We start from the raw sequence: 12,375 nt of genomic DNA on the forward strand, positions 1-12,375 counted from the left end.
GATCATGATTTTCAGTTTTCTCAGTTTCACCTTGAATGCTTGTCATCACATTATAATGCAAAGATGCCACTCCTGGTTGGCTCGGACTCTTACTTTACGTGAAGGAGGACAAAGCCCGTGGATCTGGCTGCTCTGAGAAGTTCTGTCTTTGGATGCTCAGGCCAAGAAATGTTGCTGTTTTTTTCTGCTGAAATCAAACTCTTTCACGTGCAGACCTCTGGCTTTAAAATTTAGGGTCTGAAAAGGCCATATTGCTGCTGGATTGTAGGTGGTTGGAATAGAAATGCAATATGCTGTAACTGGGCATGTTCCGTTTGAGGGTGTTATGTAAACTATATAGTGGGGGGGGAAAGAGTTCCTTCAGAAACGGGAATGAATGATGTGAAACAGGTAAAAAATTAAAATTTGCCATTACCCAGAGATTAACTCATGTCCACAAACCACTGACATTCACTTCCAGGTAGGAGAAACCCTGCATTATTATTATTATTATTACTATTATTATCAGAACTCATTACAAGTAATTGCACCGGACAGTTTTTACTGAGACGTAAAACAGCTCGATGAAATGCTAAGCACAGCATGCTGAGGGAAGCTTTAATCTCATTCTCCCTCCATGGGCGACGGCAAATATCAGGCGTGAGCGCACAGTACCGCCGTCGAGTAGAACGTACCGTGCCTACCACTCACGCAAGATTGATGCCACACCCTTGAAAGCTGCGTAATAATACACTGCTTTCAGCATGACAAATGTGCACAAAAGAGCCATAAAGTTCACAGCCTTAATAAAAGTAGTCATAGCCATGCAGAGGTTCCATTCCCAGAAATACAATTCATGAATCACTGGCCTTGTGTTGAGGTAATAAGACACTAAAATGCAGAGACATAAAAAGAAAAATCTGATAAAAATTTCCCCTCTCTGTAGTTTTATGTATCACACACAGCTCCGTTGTGCTTCCTGTAGTGTATTAAAAAAAGACACACATTTTACACCTAAGAGGATCTGTTTCACACACGGAGGAAGGAATACGCTTAATTGCTTTGTAATATAAGCTGTTGATTCATAACGATGTAGCAGTTGTCTGGTACTTACAGGTGCAACATCTACATGGTAACGGTAAATTATTTATACTGGAACAATATGTGATATGTCAATTTAAAAGGTCTATTCTGTATTTTAAACAAAGGATGACACAGATCTGCAGTGATTTATAAATATTATAACTAGAATGATTTAACATAAGGGAAAATAACCCATCTGACCTTTTTTGTTCCAGTTCAGACATTGGTTCTCAGTGGTACATGATGGACCTCTGGATCAGAAGAGGGCAGGGCAGCCCTCAGTTTCTTCATCTGAGGAATGCGTTTCAATTAGCAAATGTTGGCGCGTGCAAGTCTGAGACTCTTTGCTGATGCCTTCAGGTGTTCTCTCAACTCTTGACTCTTCCTCCTCTGGCTAAATTCCTGCACTTTCCGTTTGTCAGGTTGTTCCAGGACTCAGAGAAAGCAGTACCGAGTACCGCAAGGCTGCTCCTCTCACTGCAAGACTGGACTCTTGTAAATCTCACGTTTTATAGGTATTAAATGTATTCGTTAGTGAAATAGGGGTGATGTAGTTTAATATTTGCCACCGCTGGTTTCTGTATTAAAAGAGAAGTCGTCCACCGGCTCAGCCGGTAGTGCTGTAGACTTGATTAAAACAGGGAATTGCACACTTTTCTTACATTATCAATTCATTACATCATCAGTTTTGGTTTCCATCTCTTGCTTTAAACAGGTGAGATGCTTTTCAGGGTTGTCTAACTTGTGTGTGATACTCATGGGTCAATATCAAGACCTCAGAAACTTCGTAAATATGAGAGACCCGCAAATAAAAATGTGCTGGAAACCCTATTGAAAAACATCATTAGTAATAGTTCCATAATAATAATAATAATTTATCCTCTGCCACAACTCTGCTACCATTCCTCACAATAATATACTGTTAGAAGTGAAATTTAAGCTGGTCTACATCAGAGGTGTCACAGCTGAGCATCAGGGATATGACAAGAGAAGGGTGAACAAGGAGGAATTAATTTCATCATCAATAATGAACTGATATGGAAGTCTTTTTAACAAAGATGATCCAAACTATCTGGCAACCTTGGACCTTCAGTGATAAAGGCCAAGAAATGGTTTTTCACCACAGGGAATGGAGTCACGGCCACTGTACAAAGGGCCAAGGAGAAAATGTTCTATTTAACACACAGGTGGAAGGAATCCAACTAACCCAGACGGCGTTAAAACAAATTGCACACACACAACTATTTCACTATGTCATATAAAATGTCCCGTTCACTTGAATCTCCACAGATTCGTCACAGCAAAGCTTGTTGGCATACCAGATGGGCAGCTTCTTCTGTCAGAACCAAATGTCATAATTGGTTTGCTTTAAAAAAAAAAAAGAAAGGAAAACTGCTTCCCTGTTGAATTTTACGACACTGAAGATTTATTAACGAAAATGAATAAAAAAGACAATGGTGTGAAAGGTGTACTGATCCCCCAAAAGCTCTTTAAGAATACATGAAAAGTATGATTTAAAGAAATTCTCAACATCGGCTGACCTGGAGACTGCACGGTTTTATTTGGTCTTATGAATATTTTACATAAACAAGAAATGACAAATACAGTTTCTAAAATCTTCTATAGCATAAAACAGGTAAACATTACAGCTGTTCACAAGTATTTTTTTTCCTACCAAAACATTTGCATTTTCTTAGGAAATATGTGTTCAGTATGAACAGGCTTACTCAACAAACAGTATTGTTTAATCGTTAACTAGTTCATACTTCACATTAAATATTGACCGAGAACAGTGGTTTTTATCGTTCATTGATTCTATTGTCATACTGTCGAAAGCACCATGTTTTACTGTAATGCAGCTTCTGAATAAAAATAAACCTTTTGTACATGTTACATATGCAGTTTATAAAAAAGAAAACCTTAAAAATATATGTTATTTAAATCAGACTCTCACTTCGATAGGCTTATCAAAATGGATTTTTTTTAAATCATAAGGATGGAACCAGTTAAAAATGTACACCAGATGCTGTGTTCGGAGCATAAGGAGACCCCCGTCGTTCTCCTCACCCTGCGATGAGGCATGTTTTGCAGCAGAACTGTCTGAAGAGCTTCTTCTCGCACAGCCGGTTCGACTTCACCATCTCACAGAACACCTCGTCCGCTGGGGAAAGAGGCCAAGAAACAGGAAGCGGGAGGCACCGCTGTTGAGTGCAGCACAGCGAGGTCTAAAGGGTTCAGATGATGCAAGTATGAAAACTGACAGCTTTGTGCGTCCGTTTCAGTCCTCTGGTTCCTTATGTGCTCGCTGTCTGTGTGATGTGCCCATTTTGGCCTTGGTGGGAATTTACTGCTTGTAGCCAAGCCAATTAGCATCCCTGTAGCCCGGCCTATGGGCACCACACACTGGGGAGAAGGTGCTGGGCAGGAAAGGCGCCCAGGGCCCTGTGCACCAATGGCCAAGGGCAACTTCTACAATTTATCTGGACATCAAATAAAAAGCAACGCTTCTCCTACTTTTTAAGGCGTCAACATCAACTGAAGAGTGGAAAAAGTAAACTTGGAACATTTCCAGCAAAGCAAGAGGAAAAACAATGCTGGAAAAATGGTCGTAAACAAGCAAGCCTGGCATGGATGTGGCGCAACGCAAGTACTGCATAACCGGCGTCCCGCAAGTCTACAGGGGATTTTACAAGAGCTTGCAGTCATGTCCAACCAGTTAATAAACTCGATGAGAAAACACTTGGTTGCTTTGGTGCCAAAAATACGTAGGAGACTGTCACATGAAAACCACCTACGCATATCATCCAGCTTCCGAAGTCTCACGAGACGGGAAACACCGAAAGGGTTTGACAATCTGTCCGCGAGTTTAAATGGATGCTGTTGCAGCAGAGCAGGGTTGTGGTTGGAACAGGAGGACAGCTTGCACAGAAATACACCCTCATTGCAGCCATATACCGGAGCTGATCATATCGCAGGGAATTCATACAGTCAACTGCCTTGTTGCTCTGCCATCACAATAAAGAGAGTAATATAAAAAGACGTCTCCCTTTGGCTCAAAGTGCAGTATTAAAAGGGAAACATATGTAGGGGTGGGGAAATGCACAATGTAGAGACAGACTTCATAATGTGGCGCTCAGTACATGAATTTTTAAAACTGCGACAGTCTCACAGCAATGATCATGTCCTTCCTGACACTGTGCAGACTTGAAGGAAAGGAGAAAATGAGCGTGATGCCCTTCAGGATCATTCAGAAAATTAGGGTAGTCCAACTGTGAAATGAACAACTCATTTCTTCACCTACACCACGGCTCACGCGCGTTGTACATCCCAGCAGCTTGCACCTGCCACGACAGCGCCTGATCCTCGATTCTAGCCCAGCAACAAGAGAACGCGGTTTTACGGCTCAGCAGCAGCCCACCACAAACAATATATCTATGTTAGAGAGTCATAAAAACAACAGCTGTTCCGCAAGCCAGCACCGTGGAGGCTAAATAGTTCTTTAATGTCAGTTAGAGGATGTCATCTACAGCACCGCCCTCACTCAGGGGACCAGCGCCTGGTACGATTCACTGTGTGTTTGTGAGTGGTGACGCCATAATGGCCCCAGTGCTCTGTGCATTACAGAGTATGCACGCCTCTTTCCAAACCGTTAATGCCTTTAGACAAGGCCTCCAGCCCTGGACCTATGACAGGACCTCATCAGTCGCTCCATTGCCCTTACCGTTATTGCAGGTGGCATTGATGATGCAGGACCCTCCGACCAGGCTGTATCCATCCCTGCACCTTGAACAAGTTACTCCAGGACCCTGGCAGCTCAAGCAGTTCTCCTCACACCTGGAAACCACAAAAAGGAGGCAGAGGGGAAAATGTAGAGCAACATGAAATTTTTTCCATGCCATTTCACTTCTGCTGCGCACCGGAACGATACTACCAGTAAATAAAAAAATCCTTCCCCAGGAACAAACTTATACTCTCTATATATCTCCATTGTGGCTTTATTTTTGTTAAATAAATCATGACACGGTGTAATATGTCATGTGTTGTTGTTCATCTGAGGTTGGATTTACCTAATTTTAAGACCTGCTAAGGATCAGATGATTTTTTTATGTCCTGATACGTAAAACCATAGAATTCAAAGAGGATGTACTTTCTTTTTCACATGACTGTGTATATATATTATATATATATATATATATATATATATATATATATATACACACACACATACATACACACACACACAGTGAAACCGCTTATCCCAAGCAAGGTTACAGTGAGCCAGAGCCTGGCCCGGCAACACAGGATATAGGGCTGGAGGGGGAGGGGACCCACCCAGGACGGTATGCCAGTCCATCGCAAGGCACCCCAAGCAGGACTTGAACCCCAGACCCACCAGAGAGCAGGCACAGGCCAAACCCGATGCACCACCGCACCCCCCTCTATATGTATATAATAATAAACATATATATAGAAAATAATAAAGACATTGAAGGATTTAAAAACACATGTATGACTATGATTAATCAATGACACCTTTGCATAAACAAGAAAGCTTGACTTGTGATGGCTAATAAAAGTTATGTCAGGTCTACAGGTATCAGTCAGATCACTGAATAACTGTAAAAATAGTGGTAATCATTGAAAACAACTTTAAAATAGGAAATCTAAGCCCTACTTTACACTCCAACATTGATATTCATACAAAAAATGAATTTGCAACGCTACATTAATTTTCTAACCAGTTCTGGAAGAATGTTTTGCCAAAGCAGCGAACGACGAGAGTGTGGACCTGCTGACTCTATCTGAACCATCAATACTAAGAAAGTCCACAGCAATATCATTACTTTGAAGATCAACAAGTGTCATCTGCTTAACACTCCTACCTCCACTGAATTTGGAGGAAAAATGGATTATGCACAGCAGTTATGCGCTGACTTTAATGGGCCATTTCCAAAATCCATAGTGCAATATAAAGCCTTTCAGCTCACAGGACATAATTATTCGCAACAATAAAGATGCCATCTGTTGTTGCAGGAAGTGGGAAAGTGACATGATAGTGACATTAGGTGGGCTAGTTTTTATTTAAAAAAAGCCCACAAAGAAATTGAATATAAGGAAAAGGGACCACTAGCTGCTCAGTCCTATCCTGTAGAAAGAAAGGTGTTTCAGAAGTTCGTCATCACATGTACACACACCTCACATTCCCTTCTTCAAAGGCGCTGCACATTCAACCAAGGATGGACTTGGAAGCCTCTGGAGAAATTATACTCGCAGTGGGAAGCAACATCTTTATACTCAGCTGTGCTTTCTGCAGCTGAAACAAGTTCACCTGTAAACTCACAGATGGTCTGTGAAAATCACTTTTTAAATTTTGACTAAGAATGGGTGAAAAAGACTGTGAGTGCATGAGTAAATAAGCACAGCCCTACACATTATTATTATTATTTTATCATCATTATTATACGAAGAAGAATTTGTCCTTAGCTGATAGCATATAATGCACTGCTTACAAGTACATGCACACACACACACACTTTCTGAACTGCTTGTCCCATACGGGGTCGCAGGGAACCGGAGCCTAACCTGGCAACTCAGGGCATAAGGCTGGAGGGGGAGGGGACACACCCAGGACGGGACGCCAGTCCTCCGCAAGGCACCCCAAGCGGGACTCGAACCCCAGACCCACCAGAGAGAAGGACCCGGTCCAACCCACTGCACCACCACGCCCCCCCAGTACATGCACATCCACACAAAAATAAAGTGCAACACACACACACACACATACTAAGGACAATTTAGATTCAGCTGCTCACCTGAAACACCCATCTTTGGACTGTGGGAGGAAAGCTACATGTATACTCTACACAAAGAGACCTGAACCCACAATCCAAGAGTTGCAAGGCACCATCAGTGCCGGCTGTACCATTGTGAGGCATATCACAAGACTTCCTTCACCTTCCTACGTAACTCCCTTCATCTAAACTGGAATAAAAGATGTGTCTTTGGTTTTCTCAACCATCTACAGGGCTCTCTAGCGCTCCCTTGACATACACAGCCCTCAGACCCTCCTTTATTTGTTTCCCTCTGGATCTCATTCGCACTATTACAGTGATCTAAACTGCTCTGATGTGACCATACATTTTAAGTTGTGGTACAAGTGAGAGGTTTATATCACCCTCACACCTGTGGTTTTCCTTAGATTGCACAGTAACAGTGATTTATAGGCAATCACAGAAATGAAAAAGCAGGAAAAGTGAACAAAAGCTCAATAAAATGTAGGGTTAAAAAAGTTACAGGGCAATTTATGTCAGAATGCATCCTAGAAATTCTGGAATATCAGTGATCAAACCAAGCCAACAGCGAGAAGTAAGCATCACCAACAACGATGCCCCATATTCCACCCGCAGGATGGAATTTCAAGGCTAAGGATTCTCCTAAATCATCACATTTTAACCTCCAGCACACCTGATCCCGAATGGGGGACAATATATTTGCAGGTCTCTCCTTCAGTTGATGTAATGTACTCATTGTGCTTTTCTCTGAGATGTACGTCACTTTGCAGAAAAGCGCCTGTAAAATGAATAAATGTAAATGCAAATGTAAATGTAAATAATGGAGGCAAGCCAGGCACAATGTTCATAGCTTGATTACAGAGGTATTGGTGACAGTGAAGTGCAGTGGTGGTGGAGAAAGGAGCCCAGGGATGAAGCCTGACCAGGCATTGCTGAAAATGTAATACTGTACTTATACTGATTAAGAGTAACACAAGCGTTATAATAAAAACCACTAGAATACACGGTACAGATACCGTACAAAAAATTGTGATGTACAATATAATACACGGCATTTGCAACAAAACCTCAACATTAATAGCTTCCAGAATACAGATTAAAGAAGCCTGGTGATGTGAAGTGACGTACATTATATAATGACCCAAAGAACATATACATTTATTCACTTAGCTGATGCTTTTCTCCAAAGCAAGTCACAATGTTACCATACTTACAATTATTTACCTATTTATACATCTGGGTAATTTTACTGGAGCAAGTTAGGGTAAGAACCTTGCTCAAGGGTACTACAGCTACAGGTGGGATTCAAACCTGCGACACATCCTCTGAGCCAGGCTGGCAGCCTCTCCTGGGTAGTAGCCCTCACTGCAGACAGGCACACATGCCCAGTCCTGCTGCAGAAAGTCCTGGGCGCAGTGTATACACTCCTCCTTGCCAGGTCCTGGGTGAGGCACACACAGACAGACACACACACAGATACATATGCACACTCAGCCACCTCCGCCACTCAGCCCATAAACATTCCTGCCTCCCTCATAAAACAAACAGGGCCCTCTGTCACAGATTATGCACCTGATTGTATTATACAGTAATAAAAATCTTTCTCTAGAGCTTTCGTATAGGTAAAAAATCCACTTCGCTCACCGTGTCCCATTCTCAAAGCAATTATATTAACTCTCTGACAATTACATTAAAAACGTAGACTACGGCGAAGCGCTGCTGTTCTGTAATCCTGCCAAATGTGCCCAAAATTAATATTTATATCAATTTTGATGATCTGCGTGGTTTAGCTGGATTGCATGCAAATAGTTTGCTTCTCCTTTCTAGTGAAATCTGGACTATTTAGGCACAGCGAGCAGGAAGTGTGTGCATTCTACAGAGACGGCCTGGTGACGTGCAGACCTGTACAAGTGAAGCAGGAGTGGTGGCAGGGACTGCATTTCATCTCCTCCAGGTGAAAGAAGGTTCCATCGGCGCACTCTGGCACACAGGTCATTCCCGCCAGGCTGCACACGCAGGCGCAGATGAGCACCGCAGGCCGTTAGCGAAAAGTCACCGATCGCAGAAAGTTAGCCCGGCGGACCGTGAACAGGCACTAATGAACTGCACGCACGCCACATGCACATCTGCTTTCAAGCACCTAAGCCGACCTCGTGTCATATAATGGGCGAACCGCGTGCGTGAAACGTACATGAGGTTCAGCCCTTGCAGCGGACGGATCCTGCTGCGTTCCCACGGAACCACAGCGCTCGATGCGCGCAGACCTTTGGCCTACCTGTAGCCCTTGCTGCAGGCTGTGCACCTATCTGCATCACGCAGGCATCTCATGCAGTTCTCATGGCACTTCAGACACCGCCTCTGGACTGGAAGAGTAAGGAGCAGGAGGGGTTAGTCAGGTCAGTAAGACGATGCAGCTCATTGGCATTCATGCTCACTGTCACACACATACAGTGCTGTGAAAAAGTAACAGGACCCTTTCAATTTTTTTTTTTTCCCCCCCATTTTTTCAGCTTTTTCAGACTGAATTTGATCACATCGTTTGCCAATGCATGTAGCATAGGAGAAGTCAGAGAGAAAAAGTGACATTAGTATAGTTTTTGCATCATTTCCTTGGCGTGAAAGATAATGAAATGTTCGGTTATAGGTACGACCAAGTAATTGTACCCTAACTTTAATCAACCAAATGAAGGGTATAATTAGAGTCAGCTGTTTGCATAGAGTCAGGTCTGATTTAGGCAAAACTTGTCCAATACAATTTTGAAGTACTCAACCCCTTTTATGCAAAAATCAGCCTGGCAAAATAGAGATTTGTGAAGGCATCATGCCATGTACGCTGGAAATTTCTGAAGACCTCTAGAGGAAAGTTGCTAAAGCCTCTCAATTGAACCACAGTCAGAGCCATAGTAATCAAATGGAGAAAGTTTGGAATCATGGTTAATCCATCTAGGAGTGGCCCTCCTGCCGAAATCGCTCCACAAGCATGGCATAAAATCAATTATGAGCTCAAAAAGAACACCAGAACAACACCCAAGGAATTTCAGGCCTCTCTTGCTTCAGTTCAAGTCAGTGTTCATGAGTCCACAGTAGGAAAGACACTGTGGAAAAAAATGAGGCACACAGGAGAGTGGAAAGGTATAAACCACTGCACGCTAAAAAGAACACCTCCAATTCCGGTTCGAGAAGGTTCTCTGGACTGATGGATCAAAAGTACTACTTTTTGGATGACACGGACCCAGTTATATCTGGAAAAAACCAAAAACAGTATTTCAGAGTAAAAATGTTTTCTCAACAGTCAAGCATGCGAGTAGCAGTGTCATGATCTGGGACGTTTTCTGGCCACAGGACCGGGTGTCTTGCTGTCTTTGAAGCTACCATAAATTCCTCTTTACATTTATTTACTTATCAGACACTTTTTTCCAAAGCGACTTCCAATGAACTCTATGTAGTGTTATCAGCCCATACACCTTATTCACCAGGGTAACTTATACTGCTAGATACACTACTTACAATGGGTCACTCATCCATACATCAGTGAAACACACTTTCTCTGTGTCACTCCCACACTATGGGGGAACCTCAACAGCATGTCTTTGGACTGTGGGAGGAAACCAGAGCACCTGGAGGAAAACCACACAGACACAGGGAGAACACGCAAACTCCACACAAACTGAGTGGGGATCGAACCCACATCCTCTCACACCACGCAGGCGCTGTGAGACAGCAGTGCTGCTCACCGTGCCTCCCGTACACTGTACAGCATTGCAGCTTGGTTTAGAACCACTCCATGTGACTCCTAATGTTCCTGTTCTATTGGTAACTACATTTATTCATTTAGCTGACACCATAACCATTTACCCATTTACACAGTTGGGTAATTTTTACTGGAGCAATTTTTTAGGACAAGTACCTTGCTCAAGGGTACTACAGCCAGAGGTGGGGAATCAAACTTGCAACCTTTGGATCCAAAGGCAGCAATTCTAAGCACTACACTACCAGCTGTCTTCCTATCAAAAAAATTCTAGAAGTAAATGTTAGGACATCAGTCTGTGAGATGAAGCTGAAGCACAGTTGGGTCATGCAATGATCTCATTCAAGTATGTCAAAATCAGAACGGCTGAAAAGAAACTAAAATTACGTAATCTCCTTCTCAATGCTTAGACCTGAAACCCATTGAGATGTTGTACCAAGACTTAAAAAGCTGAGTTCATGCTTGAAACCCTGTAAATGTTGCTGAAATAAAGTGGTACTGTATGAAGGGGTGGGATACAATTGCTCCACAGTGACGTGAGACCCTGCTCATCAGCTACAGGAAGCATTTTGTTGCAGTCATTACAGCTAAAGGTGCCACAACTTGTTATTGACTGTGTAGAGGCAATAACTTTTTCGCATCTACGATTCTAAATTTCACTATCTACCACACCAGGGAAATTACATAAAAACCAGAAATACTTTTTCCACAGTACTTTACCTGCATCACGGCTTATTACACCATGAAGGGAACCTGGGGATCTTTTACATGGGATGTAAAACACACTGGACATAAGGGCAACAACACTCCCTACTGTGCTTTCGGACAACAGAGCCTATAAAAGTGCAGCTGCGGGTGTTGGTGTGAAGGAGCGAGAGAGTGAGAGCAAGAGAGAGAGAAATTGACAGTGCGAGCGGATTTATAGCGCACACTGACTGCACTTCATTTCAAACATCTGTCTAATGGCAGAAAACTTTGTTAATGGGCTTCCAGCACCGCTAAATCTTTCCATTTCGTACACTCTCGGGCACAATCACGAACAGGTTCGTTTAGAAACGGAAAAAAAAAGAAAAAAAAAAGAAAATGGGCAAAGCACCCCGATGTGGCTGCAGGTTCCTATCCCCAGAGGCTGTGTGAGTTCACTGCAGCCAGTGTTCCTTCATACAGCACTGCTAAATTGCATACGCACACCCTCCCCAACAAACAGGTCTCTGGAATGATGTCTCCGGCACAGCTGCTAAGTGTGGATTTGCTACGCAGTCTCTGCATTTGCGTTGCAGAGGTGCCATTTAAGGCATGAAACACCTTCACCATCTTTATTAGTTACAAAGAGGTTAGTTCACTTAGCCTCAGACCCAGCCACGCTGTGGGTGGCAGCTATTTGTTCTCACTCACTTTCCTCTGCGTAGTATCCCACGGGGCAGCTCTCCATGCAGGTGCCATCTGCTCCGTAAAGGTAGAGTCCCCTCCGGCAGGAGCGGCATGCACCAGGCCCCTGTCCCACACATCTCTCGCAACCTTTAGCGCAGCGCCGGCAGCGCCTCGCCTCTGTGTCCTCGAAGTACCCTCGGGGACAATGGCTGACGCATGTCCTGTAGAGCCGGGCAGAGAGGAGAGCTGACCTTACCCGTTACCCCACACGCAAAACAGTTGCTCCAGGTGTTCCAACCGGCACGGAAGCAAAAGGCACTCGCCATTACCCAGACGCTCCCGGCCCATTCTGGTCATGCACACAACTAATTCCTTTCCTCTGGAAAAGGATATCGATTTGGA

At 43.4% G+C, this 12,375-nt stretch overlaps 1 protein-coding gene across 1 annotated transcript in view; it reads right to left on the reverse strand.

Annotated features, from left to right (window-relative positions):
- Positions 1–2,524: 2,524 nt before the first annotated feature.
- The window catches only part of pcsk6 (proprotein convertase subtilisin/kexin type 6), a 37,580-nt gene continuing 27,729 nt past the window's right edge, over positions 2,525–12,375 (reverse strand). Inside the window, exons 16-21 of the mRNA XM_018764015.2 lie at positions 11,998–12,194; positions 9,130–9,217; positions 8,757–8,860; positions 8,166–8,295; positions 4,784–4,896; positions 2,525–3,223 (exon numbers count right to left, since the gene is read on the reverse strand). Of these exons, the coding sequence (XP_018619531.1) occupies positions 3,126–3,223; positions 4,784–4,896; positions 8,166–8,295; positions 8,757–8,860; positions 9,130–9,217; positions 11,998–12,194 (730 nt within the window). The 3' untranslated portion in view covers positions 2,525–3,125. The remainder of the gene's footprint in view (positions 3,224–4,783; positions 4,897–8,165; positions 8,296–8,756; positions 8,861–9,129; positions 9,218–11,997; positions 12,195–12,375) is intronic.

Source organism: Scleropages formosus, chromosome 11 (genome assembly GCF_900964775.1).
Source record: "Scleropages formosus chromosome 11, fSclFor1.1, whole genome shotgun sequence".
Lineage (NCBI taxonomy): Eukaryota > Metazoa > Chordata > Actinopteri > Osteoglossiformes > Osteoglossidae > Scleropages > Scleropages formosus.